Below are 22,834 nucleotides of genomic sequence, written 5' to 3'. Positions count from 1 at the left end.
TGCACCCCATACCTCCCCCCGAAACCCCGCCCAGAGCCTTAGGCAGGTGGGGGCAGAGTTTGGGGGAGGCGGAGTTGGGGGGGCGGGTTCTGGGTACCACCAAAATTTCTACAAACTTGCCACCCATGCTCCTCATTAATGAACTCAGTGCTACTGTTTGTGTCAGCACTTTAACGTCTTTGCTTGCTGGCCATTTTGTGTTCCTCTCTGGCCTCTTTGCGTTGCTCCAGTGGCATTAAAGGGGCTGTGAAAGCGATGGAACTTGCCCCCCAGGATTACCCCAGTGCAAGGTCGGGGGAACACATCCAGGATGGCATGGAATTGTTATGTCTGCTCTATACCACTTCCTTTTGCAGCCCCCAGCATAGGGCTGGGTGTCAGTGGACAGAAAGGTTTGGGGTGGGCATGGCCAGACCACACTGCACACCAGCTAATCCCAGCTGGTGCAACAGCTTCTAAGGGGTTGTTACAAGCATGGAGGCAGCATTAAATTGGGGATGGGGCAGACCCTTCAGCAGGGTCCTGAATATGGAAGGCAAAAAGAGAGGAACCCCCCAGCTGTCTTGTCCAGCCCCTTTCAGATGTGACCTGAATTGTTTAAAAATGGGCTTGCCCGGCTCTGGTCTTATTTCAGATTAGAAGACGACACCAGTGGGGAACACGAAGGGTGTTTTTCTGAAGATGTAGAGGGGAATTATTGATTTGGTAGCTCCATGGATCCTGATTTTGAAGCAGTGAGGCTGGATTCCATCTGCCATTGAAGTTTTGTGCTTTTGACTTCTGCTGCAGTAACGGGATAATGCTTTTATTTTTCCCTTGGAGGTGATACTTTGTTGCAACATGGATGTTTGAATTTAGGCTTTTGTACTCCTGGTTTGTTTAGGTTTTTTGGTTGTGCTCAGCTTCTGAGTTGCTCATAGATTTGCTCAGCTTCCTCTTTTTTTTTCTGCCTCTTTCTTTAGCTCTGTGGTATTTCCCCTTGGTTTTGGTCAAGGCCTTTAGACATGGGAAGTATAAAAGGGAAGCACATCTTTGATGTGTATGTAGCATAATCGTGATTCTCCACTGGTACATTTGCCTCCTTTATGTCCATGGATTCATGTTGATTTATTTTTAAATCAACAACAAAAAATGTTAACTGGTGAATAACAGAGAAAAATGCTTCTTAGCTGCACTGAAAAGGCAAAGGTTTGGATGCTTGAAAGAACAACTATTCACATATTCAAATATGGCCAAGCTATAAGCCTCTGAAAAATCTCAGTTTGCGCATGCTCAGTAGCTACTTGTTAGAGTTTGGCTGCTAAATGTGCAGAAGATTCTGTCTGCACTGAGGATGTTCTAGCCTGGGACTGCCGGGGCTAAGAGTTTCCCTGAAGTGCCTTCTCCTGTCCACCAGGGGCACAGGTATTGAGAGAGGGAGACTAGTTCACCTGTGCTCTAAGTGCTCCTCATGCTGACAGTCCAGGCAGTGGAGGAGGGAGTTGCCTGACTCAAATGCAGAGGGGACAATAGTCAGCTCTGGAGAGGAGTCTATGGAGGTTGGAATAAGGAGCCTAGAAGGAGGGGAGGGACAGAGGGGACTGGAAGCTAGTGCGTGAGGGGGAGATGGATATTGCACAAAGAGCTAAGCAGGCAGAAATGGGACTAGCTGGACAAGGAGCCCGGGGTAAGATTGGGATGAGGAGCCTAAAGAGGGAGCCTGGGACTGGGAACCCTGATATTCTATGATTCTAAGGGAAGACTGAAACTTGGCTGAGGAACCTTGGAACCTAGGAAGAGTAGGACTAGCTGGCAAGGAGGCTGAGTGGTAGAGACTGGGTCTAGCTAGGCGAGGAGATTGGGCATGGGATTGGAAGCTGGGATCTGGGGCGGAGTGGGAGAATGGGACAAGGAACCAGAAGGGGGAGGAAGAGGCAGGACTAGGACAGGGATGAGCTGGAGGAAATGGGGCAGAAGGAATTAGGCTTTGGGTGAAGAAAGGCAGAAGGGTCCATGACCACAGAACCCAAGATTCCTGAGTCTCACCATCTCTCTGCTGTGAGCAGTTTCCTGTGAAATCCACTGGCAAAGTGTGTGTGTCTGATCCCGCTTTAGTGCTGGTCCACGCAGAAGATGATAACCTTCTACTGCTATCGTTACTCAAGTGGCAGAGGTCTGTGCTGTGGATCAAAAGGTTCCAACCTTGCTGATGAACCATGTGGGAGTCAATATGATGCCTCATGGCTGCTCTTCCTTGTACTGGCCATAATAGATCCCTTGGGGCAATGTGGTTGGTTCGGGCATGTGGTTGGTTCCATGCATCTGAAGAAGTGAGTTTTTTACCCACAAAAGCTAATGCCCGAATAAATCTGTTAGTCTTTAAGGTGCCACCGGACTCTTCAATGTTTTTGTGGATACAGACTAACACGGCTACCCCTCTGATACAAATAACATAGGCGCTCGTATATGTAATGTCTCTTCTGGTTTCTCCATGGCAGAGCTGTACATTAATGCTTCCCACTGGTCTAGCACTGCAGGAGGGTGTAAGCATCTGTAATGTGATCCTCCAGCTGTTTGCTGCATGGGGAAGAGGATAAATCACTTTGGAGAATTAATTCTCATTATAAACAGGATATGCTCTGCTTTCTGGCTGGCGGGAAATCCTGCCCCAGCTGTTCCAGGTGTGCCGCGCCAGCAAAAACCAAAATGGCTACAAATAGCTGCTAACTGCTATTGGTTTATTATGATTGCATCCCTGTCTAAAGTGCGTTCATGACCTCAAGAGAGAGAAATCTCTGGCTGTGAAGGGATTGGCTTTGCAAAAATGATTGCTTCATGCAGAAAGAGGCATAGTTAGATGCTCAATCGGTGTGTTTGCAAAGTCTGCAGCCCCTTAAATTCAGCTGCATTTCCAGTCTCTAGCTGCTTCCCTTTATGTGCTCACTGGGTACAAGTCTGTATTGTTGCTGAGGTTTGCCAGTGGCTCTATAGTTAAGCTTGCAATTTTCAGTTTAAAGTCACCACGCCTAATTGTTTTTGTTTATTTGTATTGTGGAAGTGCCTAGCAGACCCAGTTGTGGATCAGGACCCCATTGTGCTAGGCTCTGTAGAAACACAAGACAAAAAGACAGTCGCTGCCCCAAAGGCCTTAAAATCTAAGCAACTGTTCCAATAATCAATATGCAAACCCTGATATCCCAGATTTACCTAAATGACTAGTGATTTTGGCTTCCTAACTTGTGACACCATAAAGGGGCCTGATTTTCAGAGGGCAAGCTCTTGGCATTAAAAAAAAAAACACAAAAAACCAGGCCTCTCTCTGTTAAGTTAAAGGAGAACTCCTCTGGCTGTGAGATGGTAGTAGACTGTGTAGTGACTGACACCAGCCTTTAGAGGGAGACAATCTCACTTGCTAAGCCAGCATATTGCATACAGTCAGTGGGTCCTGTTTACTGGATTGAAGACTGTTGGTAAGACATTAGGATCTGGTGCTGGTCAAAAAACAAGAAATGAAACATCAACTTTTTTTCAAAAATGTTGTCCCATTTTTATGTTCAAATTCAAAGTTTTGCCTAAGTTACAAAAGTCAGAAAATGTTGACAAGCTCAACAGATGTCAACAAAACAAGGGGGGAAGATTATTAACATTTCATCAAAAATCATCCCCCGTTATTTTTAATCTAAATTAAAAAAATGTTCACTGAAATTTGACAAATTTTGACTGGCTCCTTCTCGCCACAGGAGATTTTGTAAGTGGGTGAACCAATACAGTCATAGTTTTTGAAGATTTAATGCCAGATGGAACCAGTAGGTCTAGTCTGACCTCCTGTATTGCACATGCCATAGAATTTCACACAGTTACTCCTGTACAGAGCCAAGTTACTTGTGTTTGACTAAGGCAGATGTTGCAGAAAGGCATCTGGTCTTGGTTTGAAGACATCAAGAGATAGAGAATGCACCACTTCCCTGGGTAGTTTGTTCCAGTGGTGAATCACTCTCACTATTAATTTTGTGCCTTATGTCTAATTTAAATTTGTCATGATTTAGCAAAGTTGTGAAAATGGAAAGACCTGTTCAGAGTACATTGAAAACTCTTTTTCCGTTGAGAGAGGAGTCAGGTGTTCTTAAAACAGCAAAGAGTCCATGCATTTTATTTTCAAAGAGGTAGAAAGGAGCTGGCAACCCCAACAAAGACCAGCCTGAAATGCACTGTCCTGCTTATTGTAGATTTGCATGGAAAGGAACGGTAGGCAGATTGCATAACAGGAGCAATTTTGCAGATGATGCTTTCCCGAAGAGATGAGGTTGGATTTCTCTAGCTAAATGTATCAGATAAAAGGCATAGGCTTGACCTTAAGAGCACTCTATCCTCTTTTCATTGTTCTATATGATTAAGCTAGCACAATCCTTTTGCCCAGATATAAGAATACCATTCACCATCCCACTTAAGGCATTTGCATGGTTTTATTGAAAATTGGGCAAGGAAAGGAGGGTCTCTTTGTCCCCAACCCCCCGTCTCTTAACATTCAATATCTTAAATGCAATGAATAAATAACTAGATAAATAAGGAGTTCCCTGTTTTCCTGTACACCCTGACAGATCTCTGTCTTTGCATTCTTGCTGCTCATTCAAACTGGCTCGTGATCAAATCCTCCATTACTTGTCTCAAGTGAGCCTGCCAGGCAAGGGCTTGGCGGGGCAGCCCCAGCCGTCCCGCAGCGGGCGAGCGCGGGGCGAGGCGCGGCGCCCCGGCGGACGGGGCAGAGGGACTGAGCTGACCGCTGGCGGGGTGGCTGGCTGGCTGCGGCGACCTGCTGCGGCGGGCGGCTCGCGCGCGTCGGCCGGCGCGGCGCGCCCGCGCCTGCAGGAGGTCCAGCCGACCAGCCGGCGCGCGCCCCCCCTCGCACCCGCGCCCCGCTGCGTCGCCAGTCAGCGCCGCCGGGGCTCCGACCTCCGCAGGCATGACTGCGGCCGGTCGCGCCCGCCGCGCGCCGCCCCAGTGTGGGGGCGGGCTACATTTTTTGCCCTAGGCACCAGCTTGTTTTGCTGGTGCCTAGAGCCGCCCCTACTGCCAGGCCTACTTTCTTTTATTGGACCAACTTCTGTTGGTGAGAGAGGCAAGCTGTCAAGCTTACAGAGAGCTCTTCTTCAGGTCTGGGACCAACAGGGCTACACTGCACAGGCCTTCTTTCAGCACTTTGGCATGTTGTCAGAAGCCAACTTCTTGGTAGCGACTTGGCCATTCTGGTGTCATGACACCAGACTTCCTCTGAGCAGCCAACTGCAGATCTGATTTCTCAGGCATGACAGGAGAGGTCCCTCAGGGTGTGTTGGAGCTGCAGAGCTGTATATACACCTTTGTGCTCAGGACACACCTAGAATGAGTTGTGATGGAAGGCAGTGAAGCCAGTTCCCGTCACACCCTGCACTGTCCATTCCATTTTCTCTGGGCAGGCTCCCTCAGTTAACCTTGGTTTCTTTTTCTGGTTCCTCCAAACTGACTGATGAATGGGCTATTGGTGTCTTTTCAGGGGAGCGCAGAGGGAGAGGACTTCTGTCAAGTGCCTTGATATCTTCAGCTGAGGTCAAATAGCCTGGCATCCTTCACCAGCCATTTTAAAAAATAAAGAATTTGGACACACACAGAAATAGAAGGAGGTGAATGGCGTTTTTCCAAGTCACCAGCCTGAATGTGGAAAGAGTAAAACAAGCCCCCACTGTTACAGAACCTGGGCGGGTGTAGCATTTAGCGGGTGCCTGATTCCTGCAATTTACTGAAAATTACAACCATGCACACTGCTCATTTTTCAACCCACAATCAGTCATCTCCTGTCCCTCGGCATCACTGGCTTCACACTCCACGGCTGCCTCTGAGGCCCCCAGCCGTGTTCTATTTAAAAACACACTGCAGATGGGGAGTTCATTTAGAATGCAGCTTTTCTGAGGAGAACTCTTCCATTCCAAGAGGATGTGGCTGGCAACAGCCCTGTTTAACTTCCTCCTCCTTCATTCCTGCCCCGGGGAGCCTGCTTTTCAATATGCCGGCTGCCACTGCTGCTCTGTTGGCATCATTGTCTTCGAAAAAGCTTTGGGTGCCAGCAGAAGCTGTGTTGCTAAGACCACCCCTCCCTTCCCAAACCCATGCTTTGATCCTGAGCTGCTTCTGCCAGAAAGTACATCAGCCACGGCTTTGTTGGGGCAGAGTCAACCAGTCAAACATTCTCTTCCAGGTGCCCATGATTTATGAGCATCTTCTCCATGCTGGCTGTCCTCCAACAGCTTGCCCACACTATTGTGCTAGCACAGGGCCTTCAATCTCCATTGCAATCCCTCTCCCTGGGATACTGTCTGCTTGCTATGGATGTTTGCTGACTGGCCCTGCTGTTCTTGACACCTCCTCTGCTTTCCATCTCTCCTAGAACCTAGGCTTTCCTCTTTCCTAGGGCCTTCGAGGCAACCTGGAGTTTTGCCTGGGAATGGTATTGATGAGCATGACTGAACCTCTCGTCAGGAAAACCATTCAGCCATGCAAAGACATAATGGCACCAAAAAGCAGCCCAGCCACACTGGAAAAGGACTATCTGTTTCAATGGTCAAGTTAAACATCAGCACCATTTCTCCACTAATGGCACACCACTAGTCGAGAACCACCCAGTCCTGTTGTCATTAGGACCCAGCAGAAGCCTAGTGGGTGAGGAAGAATCAGCTGGCTCTTCTGCTGGTGCTGCTGAAGTTGCCCTGCCCAATCACAAAACAGCTCTTCTGCCTAGACTCATTAGAGTCATAGTTTGCGCCTCATGTACCCATTCTCTTCAACAGGTGGGATCCACAGCTGGGCCATGTCTCCTACTATGAGCCGTGCCCAGGGATTCCATGACTGACAGCTTCTCTCACCGAAAGGGGAGACAGTGGTGCATTATATGAGATGTAGTCTAGCTGGGGGCCCTAGCCTATAGAGGAGAATGGGGACATAAGGAGCAAACTATAACTCCCATTTTCAATGGAAAACTTTGGTTTTGGCCAAAAAAAAATTTTTTTTTCTGAAAACTCAAATTTTCCCAAGGAGAATGTTGATGAAAACATTTTTTTTAATTGAAAATTTCAATGGGGGAAAAAAATTGGACCAGCTCTATTTGCAATGCTGATAGCTGAGGGAAGTGCAGCGAATCCCTACCCTGAAAGCACCAGCCCCCTTCTCCACGCCGGAGCACCTACATAGTGCTTCTCTGTAGCAGGGAGTGGAGATCACATTATCAGTGGATTCTTCATGCACTTAATGGGAAAAATCTAGCTCTTAACAGGTGATAGCCACAAGAAACCTCTGAGCTCCCAGCTCCTCCACTGACCTGATTTAGCCAATGCCCCTTCCCAGTTCAGTGCTCCCATGTGGGTTTGTGAATCTTTAGCCCTAATTCTTTCCTATTTATCTTCACCATAGAAATGGAGAGAGCCTCTTTTTTCCAGTGGGTGAGTTGTTGTGGAGGAAGTGAGTTGTTTCTTAATATTTAATGCTGGCAAGCAGTGACGTGCGATGGCATTTTTTAATAAGACCTGCAACAAAATTTTAGGGGACAGATAAAAAGATTTTTTTCTAAAGTATTAATAAACCAAATGCATTCATTTTGGCAAATACTAGTAGTCAAATATAATGAAAGCTAAGAATAGACAAATATGTGGTTACTTATTCTTTCTACTGAAATCAAAAATCCATTCTTCTTTTTTAAGAAACTCCTCAGTGACCAAGTCTTGGAAATCTGGTAAGGTGTGCAGATACCTATTTTTGTTTTATCGTGGACAATTCAATTCTACACTTGCATGTCTTTATGGGCCTCCAGACAAAAGCTCGTTAGATAAACTCACCTCAAGAACTCCATAATGTTTTCATATAGTTATTCTCAACTGACCTTATCTGCATGTGGATGTTTTAGCAGCTGCATGGTATTAGAATGCAGACCTCAAAGAGCGACGCTAAATATCTATAGTGCATTTAATCTAATCATCTGCCAGAAATGTACAAAGACATGATGTCTCATTAATGAGTATTCAATCACTGAATCATGTAAAGAGTGCTGTTCCTTTCTTTACTTACATAATGACAAGTCCCCACTAAAATCTTGGGTATTCAGTTCTATATTTGCATGCCTTCTTAGTGACGGTCCACAAAATGGCATCCTCCACATGGTGTGACCTCACACATATGGTGTATGTGAAGTCACGTTGCATGAAGGATGCCATTTTGTTCTACAAAATGGCATCCTCCATGCAGGGGCGGCAGCGGCAGCGCCCAGCGCAGCGCGCAGGGGCGGGTGGGACCTACGTGCAGGCAGGCGCAGGGGGAGAGCTCAGCAGAGCGTGTGGGAAGAAGGGACCGCCGGCACCGGGGGGGGCGGCGGGCGCGCGCGCGCGGCTGCTGGGGCAGCCTACTTTCTAGAGCCGCCCCTGCCTCCATGTGTGTTCATGGGCCAGATGGAATCGTCCTGCAGGTTGCCAGCTGGACCAAGTAGGCACCAGTTGCGCATTCAATGCATTTATTGTGTACATAGAAAGCACGCCTCTGTTGGTGAGATGTGCCCTGCAGACTAAACTCTGTGATAGATAATTCCCTTCCCTTCAGACCATGTTATATCTTGCTCTAATGACTCCATGGCTGCTTCATTGCTGGCCCTCTGCTCCACCCATTGCGTGAATACTAGGGTATATAGAACAACAGTCCATGAATGTTTAATTGGTGTGGCACATTCCTGGTGTTTGCCGTGTGACATCAAACTGCCAGTGAGTAGTACCACCTGTCTTCACTGCTCCAGCTGTCTGGTAAGAATAACGTTTTCTTTCCTTGCCTGTCTGGATGTGGCTGGAGATAAGCCAACAGCCAACAGTTCCTATTTGCCAGTGATATTCAAACACCAGATGAACAACAGCAATGGCTTTAATTTATTGTTCCGCGGCTTTTTTGGTTCACAAGCAGTAAAAATAACTAAAAGCCCTGCTAATGGGACCAGTGCCATGTCCAGTAAAGCATACATTCCCCCTGAGAGAGAAGGGGCTTGCATAATCTCCAGCACACGGGTCCATGAAAGGAAGCATCAGATGGTGGTCACAGCACACTGCTTACTGTAAGGAGATGCAGGACCAGTCCTGACTTGCTGTGTGAGGTTGAGCAATCCATGTTAACTGTATTGTGCCTCAGTGAGTCCATCTGTAAAACAGAGGAAATAATTTGTCCCTCACAGGAGTGTTGTGAAGCTTAACTGAACACAGGGGCGGCTCTAGCCATTTCTCCGCCCCAAGCATGGCAGCATGCTACAGGGGGCGCTCTGCCGGTCGCCGGTCCCGCGGCTCCGGTGGACCTCCCGCAGACGTGCCTGCGGATGCTTCACCGAAGCCACGGGACCAGCGGACTCTCCACAGGGACGTCTGTGGGAGGTCCACCGGAGCTGCCTGCCGCGCCCCGCGGCATGCCGCCTCAAGCACGCGCTTGGCGTGCTGGGGCCTGGAGCCGCCCCTGACTGAACAGACACTGGTAACTGACTGGTTTTGAGATCCACTGATGGGAGGTGCTAATGCAGTGCAGTTAGCTCAGTCCTCCCCTCATGGTGGAATGTGCCTAGTAAAGCAATAGCTCATTATATATAGTTATTTGTCTGTCTTGTAAACTCTTTGGCGCAAGACCTGTCTTCTCTTCTGTGTTTATACAGTGCTTAGCATAATGGAGGCCCCAATCCTGGCTTCAGGCCTTTATGTGTTACTGTAATACAGTTCGGCTTAGCCTGGACCGCTTTGCATATGGGCTCAAAAAGCTTTGGTTTCACAATCAGCCTGAAAAAGACAGAGGTCATGTACCAGCCAACACCAGACCACCAGCATCATGAGCACAGTGATCCCATCATCACAGCTGGCAACACAGCCCTCAACGCCATCAGGAAATTCTGCTACCTTGGTAGCCTACTTTCCAGCACCACCATGTTGGAGGATGAGATCATTCAGTGCCTGGCAAAGGCCAGCTTGGCATCTAGCAGCCTCACCCACAGCAGCTCTGGAGGAAGCATGGAGTCTGCCTCAGAACCAAGATAAAAATCTACATGTTGTACTCACCTGACTCCTCTACAGCTGCAAGACATGGACACTCTAGCGATGCCACATCAAACAGCTGGAGAGCTTCCACCTTCTCTGCCTAAGATCCATCTGCAACATCAAGTGGCAGGACAGGACCCCCAACACTGAAGTCTTAGAGAGGTGCCAAATTCCTAGCATAGACAGCATGCTCATCAGGCTCAACTTCGCTGGGAGACATGTGGTCCACATGGCGTGTCCCGCATACTAAAAGTGCTGCTCTGCAGCCAGCTGAGCATGGGAACTCGCTCTAAGGGTCGACCCATCCTCAGATATAAAGACACCTTGAAGGCCAACCTCAGTGCATGCAAGATAGGCATTAAAACCTGGGAACGTGTTGCACTGCATAGACCCAGATGGAGAGGTCAGTGCTATGAGGCCATGTTCACTTTCGAGGAGTGGCATGTGAGGTCTCTGCAGGAGAAAAAAGCACGTTGTAAGGTCAATACCTCAAACCCTCCCACCAATAGAAACTACACTTGCAAAACATGCAACCGCACTTACAAATCCAGGATTGGATTTGTATTTCATGTGCGAAGCCATAAAAACCAATAAACCCAGAACCCAAGCCAATATTAGTTGAACATTCATCTGTCGAAGCAATGGGAGAATCCATTCATCCAATACAATTATTTAATAATAATTACTAATCATGCCACAACATCACAGAACCCCGCATTGCTTGTTAAACATAGCAGGCTAGACCTCTATATAGCTATGCTACCTCAACATATTCTACTTCCACATTCTCTAAATTAGACAATCTGAATCCATCAGGGGGATAAAAGTTGGTGGTTTTTTTTTTTTTTAAAAAGATGATTTTTTTTTATTTAAATTATATACAGGTTGATTTTTTAGAAAACCCTATTTAAAATTTAATTTGAAATTGATAACCTACGTTAAGACCTACATTGATGACAATCTATTAAAATCATTTAAAGAAAAAATAATATTAAACAGTACATATTTGCTGCCAAGTTTTAAAGAAAGTCACCCCACTGAACCGGTGAAAGTACCTGGAGCCAGAGATTGCTGAAGTGCTAATCCAGCTTTTCACAGCAGGAACCCCTTCTGCAGGTAGAGAGAGAATATTTTCTTCAATTCAGTTTATTTGACAGTTCAGTATAACGACTCATTCATTCAAAGTTAAGAACTCAATTGGGAGTTGAAAAAGTAGGAATTTTTTTTTCCTCTTCCAGTCTATGATTAAAAACCAGCATAGGAGATAGAGTCACAAAGGGATTTAGGGGCCTAACTGCCACTTTTGTGGACAAATAATTTTAAAAAGTCATTGGAGCAGGGGGACTGGATCCTGATTCCATCCACTCCAAGCTAAGTGCTCTACCCACCTGGCTACAAAGTTGTTTGCTTTTTTGCATTGCTCTCTCTCTCTCTGCCCCAATGATTTTTCATTATTTATTCACAGTGGAACAGCTTCAACAGGAGAGACTGAGGGCGCTCAAAGTTGGAATACCCCAGAGCCCAGTGGTTAAAGCACTAACTTGAGAGCTGGGAGAGATCCCCTGTTCAAATCCTCCCTCCCCCTCAGCTGGACACGGGACTTGAACCAGCAGTCTCCCACTTCCCAGATGAGTACACTAACCACCTGGCATTATAAGGGAGGTTCCCCCACCCTGAACTTCCTGCTAAAACAGTGTAGGTCCCTAACTCCAAGTGAGGGTTTGCACCTGAGGGCTTGTCTACACTAAAAAATTGTCGATGTAAGTCAACGTACAGCCACCGCACTAATGAAAGCGGTGGTTCATGTCCACACTTGCTCTTTCTGTCAGTGGTGCACATCTCATCAGGAGCACTTCCACTGACTGAAGTGGGGCATTGTGGGGCACTGACAGCTGAAGCCTGGCAGCCCTGGGGCTGACAGCCTCAGCCCCACATGGGGCTTATAACTGCCTTCTTCTCCCCCTCACTCCCCCTGGGCTCTGACAACCCAAAAGAACCTCTCTCATTGGTGCAGGTAGTGTCTACACTGAAGCTGATTAAAATCAATTATTTAAATCACTTTGATTTAAACATATCCATCCTGGAACCCACCCCCCTTTATTTTTTGTCCCCCAGTGCCTTGGATGAAATTCATCCCTGTGCAGAGGGTTAGCAGAAGACATATGCACCACTGATGCCCTTCTTAAGATGTATGTTGAAGGCACAGGTCTTGTGCTGACCCAATGCACAGAAGTAAATTTCACCCTATTTGACAATGTTGACTTTTAAGAGTCTGTTGCATGATACTTTGTGCACTCCCAGCCTTTTCTCTTAGGCAGAGGTAGTCAATTACTTTTTGTCAGGGTCCAGATTTCTTGGTCAGGGTATAGTCAAGATCCAGACTCCAGAGAAAATAATAAAAATAAAATAACAATAATAATAATTCAATAAAAAGATTTCAAGATCTGTTCAAAAGTGTCTGGTTGTCTGGATTTGGCCCACAGTCTGCCTATTGACTACCCCTGCCTTAGGAGTCTGTAATGATGAATCTGCCAGGCAAGGTCTCAGTGATCCTTTGAACTCTAATCATTAATGATGTCAAAGATAGGAAGTGATATTGATGGGAGTATAGAACCTTTTCACAATGAGGTTACTGATTCGAATTGAGCACAGGTGGGAAGAGACTGAAAGTTATCATCTGTAGGCTGTTTGGTGGCCTAAGGGGAATGAATTGTGGTAATTTCAATCCTGCTCTTCTGAACAGACATTCACATCACACAAATCACAATCATACACATTGTGGGTCTTTAGCTTCCTTCCCCACTTGAACCTAAACTAGTTTTCTCCTTGCTGAGGAAGAAGCCTGTGTCTTTTGGGCCTTCAGGGTTTCATTACATGGTAAATTGATTTTCTGGGTGGGTTTGTCTCTCTCTGTATGGGCTTAGGGTCAAATCCTCAGCTGGTGAAAATCAACAAAGTTCTATTGCCTTCAGTAGAATTGTGCTGATTTGCACTGGCTTGAAGTTCTGACCTCAGGCATGTGAACAAGGAAGGGAAGTGGATGGTCTCACATTATGGGAGGGGAGCTGGCATCCTGCCCTGGCCTCTGTGTCCCTAGCAGGGCCGGTGCAACCCATTAGGTGACCAAGGTGGTCGCCTAGGGCACTAGCATTTGGGGGGCAGCATTTCGGGTCCTTCGTCAGCGACCGTGGCGGCTGGATCTTCGGCCGCCCAGGTAGTTGTCGGCATTTGGGTGGAGGGACCTGCGGCACGGGGGTGCAGGGAGGGCTGCCTGCTGCAAGTAAGGGGAGCGCAGCACGCAGGGGAACCACTCCCCGCCCCAGCTCACTTCTGCTCCACTTCCTCCCCTGAGCATGCTGCCTCACTCTGCTTCTCTCCCTCCCAGGCTTGAGGCATCAAACAGCTGATTGGTGCCGCAAGCCTGGGAGGCGAGAGAAGTGGAGCGGTGATGGCGTGCTCGGGGAGGAGGCAGAGAAGAGGTGAGCTGGGGCAGGGAGCTGCCGCACAGCTCCCTGGGCTGGGGAGAGCTGCCGTGGGGGGGCGCCTAAGGGCGGTGGGGGGGAGAGCTGTCACAGGGCTTGGGGAGGCGTGCAAGGTGGAAGTTTCGCTTAGGGTGTGAAACATCCTTGCACCCGCCCTGGTCCCTAGGGCACACTGTGACCTACTGAAGTGTGATATGGAGAAAGGTGAGTATGGGTAGGCCCTGAACCAGCCTTTCACAGGGTGTGGTAATCCCTTTAAGATAGTTAGGCATGGCCTTGACTAGCTAGCCTCCTGTGGGTGAGAAAAATGGCCAAAAAGCAGCTCAGTTGAAGGGAGAGCTGCAGGAGACCCTGGATCAGGAAAAGGGCCTTGCCACACGTGCTAAAGGAAAGGCCTGGCTCGGAATATCTGCTGTGTAGGGAGCTGCAGAGGCCTTAGGAGGGACCAGGCCTGGTTTCTCTGTTTTGGCTGATAATGATGTGTCTGCTTTTTGAACCACACACATATCTCTGGTAAATGGGAAGGAAATACCGTTACTGGTGGATGCAGCTGGCTGGGGAGTTGGCCTGCTGCCTTACCCAGGAATAGGGAAACTGAGGTAGAGGTAGGGTCTGATTCCAGGCTTTGGGGAGACTCTGCTGTACAGTACATGTTGCCATCAACAGTGTGAACATTGCTACTGTTAAGAGAGGCAGCGATATGTGCCCTCACCAGCATCTCTTTGCCCTGAGTCATCCTGCCAGGTCACAGTCTAATGGAAACTTAAATCCTTTTGCAAGTGTAAGCAGAGTCAGGATGAGATCTACCCTGACATCTGGTGGTAGGAATTAGAATTGCACATTTGCATTGGTAAACCCACTCCACTTAGCACTTTACCCACACATGGCAGCATTCACACATCACATTTGCTGTGGAATGTTATGGAATCTTAGGTGTGATTCTGGAGAATTGTTAAAGGAGCAAACATGAGAGAACATTAAATGAGTGATATGTGAGACTGCTTTATGACAAAAATAACTCAACCTACATAGAAAAGTACAAAGATAACAAAGGACACAACAAAAACCCAGTGAAGAGGGAGGGGTGTGTACCTGATACTGTGGGTACCCCCTTTTGAGGGCCTGGAGGCCAACACCAATTCCTCCTCTCTCCACTGTTAAAGTTAAGAAGCAGATTTTGAATCCTTTAGGATCCATCTGGAGGCTGCTGACCCTGACCTCAATCTGGGGTTTGCCAAGTGGTACTGGGGCCTGCTGAACACTAAGAGATGAAATCAATCACTGAAAAGCTGAAAGAGCTGCTGGCTGAGATGAGTGGGGGCCTGAGATTTGGCGCTAAGCAGCTGGCAGAGAGGAGAGGCAGGCAGAGCAGTGGCAGCCTGTTGGGCGCAGAGCAGTGAAGAGTGAGTTGTTCGGGGCGCTTGCTGGACGGCACAGGCGGTTGGAGCGTTGACTGGAGGCTGATGGAATGGAGCTGATCGATGAGAAGGCTGCGAAGGAACTCCACAGAGAAGCGGGAGGCAGCCAGCCAGCCCTGGCCCACGTAAGGTGTCACCCCCCCCCCCCCCCCCGCCCCCACCCAGGCTGGGCCAGGCTGGGGATAAACTCTAAAGATAAACTTTTTGGGGTGGCACTGACCAGAGACAGAGACTCTTGGGTTGTTGGGTTGGACTGGAAGGTGATTGGACTTACAAGACTAAGACAGGACATTGCCAAATGTACTGTTTTCTGCTTTTGCTGCTCTTGTGTTGGTGTGTGTCCTGTTTGTAGTGTCTCGTGATGCATTGTTCATCCTTATTAAAAAGGATTTTTTTAACACTTTCGGACTCTGTGCTTGTGGGGGGGAAGTGGTATCCCTAGCCGCCGCCGGGGGGGTGGTAGGTTGTTGTCCCAGGGGTGGGGGGGGGTCGGGGAGCGGTTTTGCATTGTGTTATTGAAACGGAACCCCTGGATACTGAACCCGGCCCTTGTTGCTGCCAACTCAGAGGGGCAGAAGGGTTACACAAGAGGTATATCAAAGCAGAAAGGTGTGTTCAAAACCTCTGACCACTTCAGGACACTTCCCCTGTGAGCTTGTAAACATGCACTATCATCACTTAAACTTCCTGATCCCCTCAAACTGTCCCAGTACAGAACACTCCTTGGCTTCCTTGAGAAAAAAAACACAACAGACGACAGGGCCCAGATTCCATCACTCAAATGGGGACCATTCTGAGTCCCTGGAGGGGACAGTCCTTAGGACAAAGGTCGCCGTCTAGTAGTTTGGGCACTGGAATACTAATAGCTTGTCATCATTATTTTAGGGCAGCCACTCTAAATGTCAAAGGAATTCAACCTGTTACTGATCCGAAGAAAGTTCTTTCATATTTTAAGACAAGAAGACAAATGCTTCTTTCTCCAGAGAGCCTCTTAACGCATGCTGAGCACCAGATATTGCAGAGGGTCAGATTGTTGTCATCTTTTTATATATGACTCACAAAAGCATGACAAGGTTATGCATTTCACTGTTGTTGCTATTTTGTCCTTGGATTGTGGAAGTGCCTAGAGGCCCCATGGGGCTAGGTGCTGTATGCACACAGAATGAACAGCTGGTTCCTGCCCCACAGTATCTACAATTGAAGGGCCAGCTTATGAACCCATTAGTCACCTTGGTGAGCAGTCACTCACCCAACAGTCCCATTAAAGTCAATGGAACTACTTATGTAATGGCTCACCAGTGGGAAGCAAGGGGCGCACAAGCTAGTCCTAAGTGTTTGGCAAGAGACAACAGGTGCATAAAATGAACAGACAGAAGGGAAGGGGGAGGACACATTAACAATGCATTGATTGATCGATGTGATAAACAGTGGTCACAGCACATCAGCTACCTATTCATTGTAAATGGTTTTGTAGACATTGCAAAAGAGGTAAATTTTAAGGCTTACATTAGCCATGTGCAGCTCAGATGTTAGGGAAGACAGGACTGTTCTTATTCCAAGTCAGTTGATGGAAGACGTGCATACCCAGTGCAATAAGGTAATTATTTTGCATTTACATAGTGTCTTTCATCCATGGAGATTGAAGCTCTTTCTAAGGGTAGGTAAAGAATAGGATGGATGAGTGGATGAAGAACACACACATAGCTTCCCCATCCATCCTATACTCAGAAGAGTAAAATACCAACCAAGATTATGACAGAACGCTTTTTGGTGTGGATTTTCATTCAGTAGCTCCTAAATACACACTAACAATAATCATCTTCATCAAAGAAACCTTCAGACAAGATTTAGAAATCATACATTTTGTCTCCTCAGGATTGACATGCTTTAGTCTAACTAAAGTCATTGGGCTCACAATAGGGGTTAAAGGCACAGTAATAGCCTACGGCACACCAGAGGTCTGAGTAGACTTAACAGTCCCTTCTGGCTGGAAAGGTTATGAAACAAGTCAAGTGTCATTACTGGGACATCTGAGCAGCCAGTAGCCCAGCCTTCAACAGAAATAACCCCGTCTTTGAAACCTCCTGTGTTCAGAAAGTGTCAAGGCCTGGACAACTTGATGAAAGAGAATTTCAGAATATCTCATCTTAAAACACTGACTGCCGATGGACTTAATGTGGAGGATAACTGCATAATTTGGCTTTTTCATGCTACATACTTTGCAGTGTTTCTTTTAACAAGAGTTTCTGTTCCACCAGTCTCACATCCAGCAACATAAATATTTAATATAAAATCTGTGAGCAGCATTGAGCAGCCACTATTTCACACACACACACACACACACACACACACACACACACACACCGTCGCTACCCCAAAAAACTGCCACTAATGTGTTCTCCCCCCTCCCCCTCATGTAGAATTCTCACATGCCACCATTCCCCTAGATTTCACTAGTCTGAACTATGGGATGACCATCATTCAGACCTGGACCAGTGACAGATTCAGGTTCTGAGTCAAGGCCCATGGAAGTGAATGGAAAAGGCTCCCCATTGGCTTCAAAGGACTTTGGATTGAGCCCTTGAAGCCCAATAGCTCCTGAACTGCAATGGCTAGAAATAGGAGCTGGGAATCTCCACTTTTTGGTGGTACAAGGCTTTTGCATCTATCCATGGGAGATTGTGAGATACCAGACTTTAAAAATCCAGACTTACAGAGAATCTCTATCAAGCTTGAACCATATTTTTGGTTATCACTGCACTCTCCCTCCAAGGCCTGCCTAGTTGGCCTCATGGTCCTATGTTGCCTGGCTGCAGAAGCAGAACAATATGAAAAATGTGTACCAATAGAAAATGCTGCATTCTACAGGAGGTGTCATATTTTGGGGGGTAAAATCTGAGGGATATACAGCCAGCCAGAGGCACTATGGCCCTCTAGGCTCTCAGAGTCATGCGATTATGTCAGAATCTCAGCCTGGTTTTTGTTTGTTTGAACATGACTGTGAAGAAAAGCTTGAAAAGTGGCTCAGGTGTACCTGGTGCAGTGACATCTTCCTGAGTCTGCTGGCAGCCCAAACCAATAGCTCTGAAAAGTGCAAACTGCCCCATGCATCCTAGTGGGGCATTAAATTGAAGACTTACTACTCTGGGGCCCTGGCTAACACCACCCTCACAGAGAGGGATGCTGGAGAAGAAAGCAGCAGACCCAGCCCACCCACTAAAGCAGAACTGGTGAGTTGAGTACTGGGTAGCCTCTGTGCCGCTCTAAGAGAAAGGAGATTCCTACTGCTGCTGAGGGGGAAGCCGGGTCTCATTCCATTGTCCCTGCCGCTCTGGGAGGGGAGGGGAGGGAAGGGTCCCCACCACCACTGCAAAGTGTGTGCGTGGGGGGCACACAGGGATGGAGCCAAGAGGTTCCTCATATCATGGAGTGTCTAGGGCCACAGATTGCCTTAAGGTGGCCCTGCATATGCAATACGCATGATGAGAGGCCGATGGTTCTCTCAGACTCCTGCCAAGAGAACCTGTAGACCATGCCACAGTGTAGAGAATTCCCTGATTATAAAGGACTTGATCCTCAGCTGGTGTAAATAGGTTCAGCTCCGTTCATTTCAATGGAGCTAAACACACAGCCCCCAGCTCTGGATCTGTCTCAGAGTGAGCTCTGTGGGCTTTTTACTGACTCACCATAGCTCTTGGACAGCACTCTTTATCTGTAGAGCTCAAAGCACTTCCTGGCAGGAAGGTAACTTTAATCTGTTTATCTTCTCTGAAGTATCTGGCATTGGCCACTGTCAGAAGACAGGAGACTGGGCTAGATGGACCAGTACGGCTGTTCTTATGATCCCCTCTTTCAAACTTGGGAAACTGAGGCAGAGAGAAGTGTAGAAGCCTATGGCAGTGGTGCCTGTAGCCCTGATCCTGCAGCCCGCTCTATGGGGAATAGGAGTTTCCCTGCACAGAACAGCTTGTTGAATTCGGGGCATAAGTACTGACATAGTGTGGTATGAACAATAATCACATCTCATTTAATGAGGATATCCAGTTTCCTCTGTTATAGCCTCCTTCAGAGTGTAATTAGCCAACACATGGCGAGTTTCAATCCGCTTAAAGAGGTATCACACTAGCTGTTCACCAGTAGTGCAAATCTCCCCTATAATTGCTTTGCATTTGTTTTTCATTGGCATTTTTCAATTTAAATACAAATATTGTCTTGTTTCATTATTCAGCCATCCACAAAGGAGACAATGATACATTTTGACACTAGACTTTCTTGGCCTAGGAATTAATGAGTAATGAATACAGAGGTGCTAATAGCTAGACACAGAAAAGTACAGCTAAGCCAAGTAACAACATAACAATAAAAATAACAGTAGCGTGGAAGTAAAACGCTGGCATGATATTTTGTCTGCGTGGTTAAAAGGCATAATGAGTCCGGATTTTATGGGAACTGGAGCTATATAAATACCTTAGGATAGAGGGAAGGTTAGGAAAAAAGGTAATTGAGGTCGAAATTAACAATAGAATAATTCTCAGGCCACTTTGCTACATAGGGCTCCCCTTGGCTGCACGAGTAGTTTTGCCCCGGAGTAGGACTGAGACAATATAAATGGATTTTCACTCAGTCGAATGAGTGATCAGTGTTTCGTTACGTCTGTGTGAATGTGGTGGGTAAACCGGGCCCCAAGTCTGCTTGCGCTAACCCCGTTACTGCCTAGGGAGATGTGGGGACAGGATGCCGTGGAGCACGGATTAAGATCTCGGAAAGAGCTGGAGGGTTTTGCCGCAGCTTTGTTACAGTCACCGTGTGTATCCCCGTGGGGACACTTGTCCCGGGGGGGGGGGGTCTCTCGCCGCGGAGCTGCTGCCCCCCGAGGCACCTCTGGCTCCCCCATGGGGAAAGGGAAGAGTCCCGGGTCGTGGCACAGGGGACTCCTGGGACTGACCCAGGGCAGGTAGTAGCGAGCTGGCAGCAGGAGAAGGGGAATTTACTGTGGGCTGAAGCTGTACAACGCCCCCTCTCCGCCCACGTGGCTGGCGGCCACCCTCGCTGCTCCAGCCGGAGCTGCCGCCCCAGCCCTTCCATAAGCCAGCAGCGCTCAGCGGCTCCGGTAGCCCCGGCACCTGCCGCGGCCCCCGGCTGGGGTCACGGGGCGCAGCGCCGAGCGACGGGGGGCGGGCGCCAGGAGCGCGCCCGGGAGCCGGCGGCCGCGCCCCTCCCCTGGAAGCAGCTGGCGGGGGGGACACGGGCAGCTCCGCCTTCGCGGCTCACTCGCCTGCAGCGCGGGGCAGGGACTTCTCCGAGCGCGGGAACTCTGCGGGGAGCAGGGCCGCGCCGCTGCCGTCTCCTTAGCCCGGGGGTTGGAGGACGGAGCCGGGCTGACTTGCCTGCTGGCTCCCACCGCAAGCGGGATGGGCGCGGAGCCCCGCCCCGCCAGCAGCCGGGCGCCGTGAGCCCCGCCGCTGCACAGACCCCGCACGCAGCTCTGCGGGGTGGCGGGACCCCATGAGCCTCCCTCGGCCGGAGCTGCTCCTCGGCCCGGCGGCTGCGGCGGGGGGGTGCCCCGGGACGGGCGGGCCGTCATGCCGGGCAACGGCAGCGGGCAGCTGGGCAACGCCACCGCGCCGGGAGCGGCGCCCGGCTACAACTTCGCCGCCTTGGTCTTCGGCGTCTTGCTCATCCTCTGCGTCCTGGGCGGGAACCTACTGGTCTGCCTGAGCGTCTGCTCCGAGCGCGCCCTCAAGACCACCACCAACTACTTCATCGTCAGCCTGGCCGTGGCCGACCTGCTGCTGGCCCTGCTCGTCCTGCCCCTCTACGTCTACTCCGAGGTGAGTCAGATCCTCCTCCAGCAGGGGACCTCTGCGGGCACAGAGCCCGGCCACCCTGGCTTGTGCCCCCTGGGTGCTTCCCCGCCGCCTTGCGCCTCCACTGGGTCCCTGGGTTTGTAACTGTTGCATCCCCTCTCCCAGCCCCGCTACTGCGGCCAGGCTGTGCCTGGCTCTTCTGACTCGGCTCTGCGGCTTGATCTGCGTCCACACTGCAAAATGACAGGGCTTGGAGCCTAGTCACAGCTGGAATGTGGAATGTTTCCCCCTAGAAGCTGGGGGCTGAGTGATTGCTTCTCAAGTCAGATTGATTTGTGTGTGTGTGTGTGTGGCGGGGATCAAACCTGAGTCAGAGCCCAGGCCTGATGTGCAGTGCAGACATAGCCTCCAGGGCTAGTTCCACCAGGCTGGGGTGAGGGATTATGTTATCCTTAGGGTCGTGTTTGTTTGTTTAGGGTTCCAAATCAAAAGTAAAACGTGGTTTCCTGAGCTTCTTTCAAGATGTGTCCACTCTGCCCCGCTGAAATGCAAGGGCAGGCGCATGGATATGAAACTTCTCAGCACTTGGAGTGAGCATCTGGCTGTAGATATTTGGATGGAGGATTATTATTTTGGTTGCATGAGTGGTGGCTGGTTTTGCGGAATGTCTGACATCTGTGTCTGTAGGAGAAATCTACTAGTGGTAGCCCAGTCAAAAATACTTTGTGAGAGTAACTTTTCTGCTCTGTGTGGGGCTGGGGAGTGAAGGGTAGCAAATGTGGAACAGATTGAATGTCAGGCCTGTGTTAATTAGAAACTCTAATACAGCAGATGCCTGATACTATTATGTTATCTCAACAGAACTGTTATGATTAAAAAGAGTCCTTATTTTCCTAAGCTTAGTTGTAGCATACACAAGAAGGATAAGCTATAGAGCTGGGACGTTTTTGACCTGCAGGTGTGAATAGAAATAGTTATCCTGCAGTAAAGCTCATCAAAGTCAATTAGGGTGACCAGATGTCCCAATTTTATATAGGCTCCTATTACTCCCCACCCTGACCCAATTTTTCACATTTGCTGTCTGGTCCAGGGCCGCCCAGAGGATTCAGGGGGCCTGGGACAAAGTGGGGGAGCTGCGGTGCTTGTACTCACCCGGTGGCGGTCTGGGTCTTGGGCGGCATTTCAGCAGCGGGGGGCCCTTCAGTTGCTCCGCGTCTTTGGCAGCACTGAAGGGCCCCTTGCCGCCAAAATGCTGCCGAAGACCCGGACCACTGCTGGGCCAGGGCTCGCGGGGTCCCTGTGGGGCCTGGCCCCACTTTCCCTTCCCTCAGGGCGGCCCTGGTCTGGTCACCCTAAAGTCAATGGAAAGACTCCCACAGCCCATAAGCTAATGTTTGGATGTGCCCAAATAGTTTGAGAAGCAGCAGTTTTTTGCTCCAAGGGTGCATGTTGTGGGGGAGGGCAGCCCAGAGAGAATTGCTGGAAGGCCCAGCAGGGCTTGGAGACATGAGTAAGGCCAGGAAGCCCTGGTTAAAGTGATCAAGCAGCCGAGTCCTCCCCCCAGTTGTCTGAAATCCCTGAGGACACAGCACATGGAGTGAGAACACTTTTGTGCTCCTGCATGTGCACACACGAGTGAGAGAGACACAGAGGCTTTACTGAGGGATTATAGGATTAGCGTGGGGCTGGAGGAGAAGGGTTAAAGTGGGGTTTAGGAGAGCTGGACAGGGTTGGGGCAGACATTGAGGGTGTCGGGAAAACTGGAGGTTGCAGGCAAGGAGACACTGCCATCCAGCACCTGACCGTGTTGGGTCTGTCGTATATCATGAGGAAAATTAGGGAAAGGTGGCAGCAGGCTAGGGAGGGCGAGGCTAAGAGTTCGGGGTGCCCTTAGCTTCCTTGCAACATCTATGGAACGCTGAGCACTTTCTCTGATCTTCCTGAGGCAAGGGTCATTCAGAAATGCAAGCTCAGCTACAAAGCCATCCGGTGTGAGCTCGTGACACTCACCTAGAAGATCCCTGTGCTCTGCTTCCCATACAGCGTCACTGCAGGCCATATTGTTAAAGGTATCTAGG

At 49.1% G+C, this 22,834-nt stretch overlaps 1 protein-coding gene and 1 long non-coding RNA gene across 4 annotated transcripts in view; one reads left to right on the top strand and one right to left on the bottom strand.

The window, feature by feature from the left end:
• Nucleotides 1-8,932: 8,932 nt before the first annotated feature.
• Nucleotides 8,933-16,595, bottom strand: LOC120403001. The gene is made up of 4 exons (XR_005597410.1): nt 16,456-16,595; nt 11,105-11,159; nt 10,071-10,502; nt 8,933-9,174 (listed from the first exon to the last, which is right to left on the bottom strand). It is a non-coding gene; the product is annotated as an uncharacterized LOC120403001 (long non-coding RNA).
• A 3,453-nt stretch (nt 16,596-20,048) lies between these two features.
• DRD4 (dopamine receptor D4) overlaps nt 20,049-22,834 on the top strand; it is a 35,620-nt gene continuing 32,834 nt past the window's right edge. The window contains exon 1 of one of the 3 annotated variants that reach the window (XM_039533649.1): nt 20,049-20,780. In XM_039533649.1, coding sequence (XP_039389583.1) covers nt 20,532-20,780 — 249 coding nt within the window. In that variant the 5' untranslated portion in view covers nt 20,049-20,531. The remainder of the gene's footprint in view (nt 20,781-22,834) is intronic. The other 2 variants (XM_039533648.1, XM_039533647.1) reach the window with 2 other exon arrangements.

This window comes from Mauremys reevesii, linkage group 4 (assembly GCF_016161935.1).
Source record: "Mauremys reevesii isolate NIE-2019 linkage group 4, ASM1616193v1, whole genome shotgun sequence".
NCBI classification, from domain to species: Eukaryota; Metazoa; Chordata; order Testudines; family Geoemydidae; genus Mauremys; species Mauremys reevesii.
Note: the sequence above shows the minus strand (reverse complement) of the source record. Positions and strands in the feature narration are given on the sequence as shown.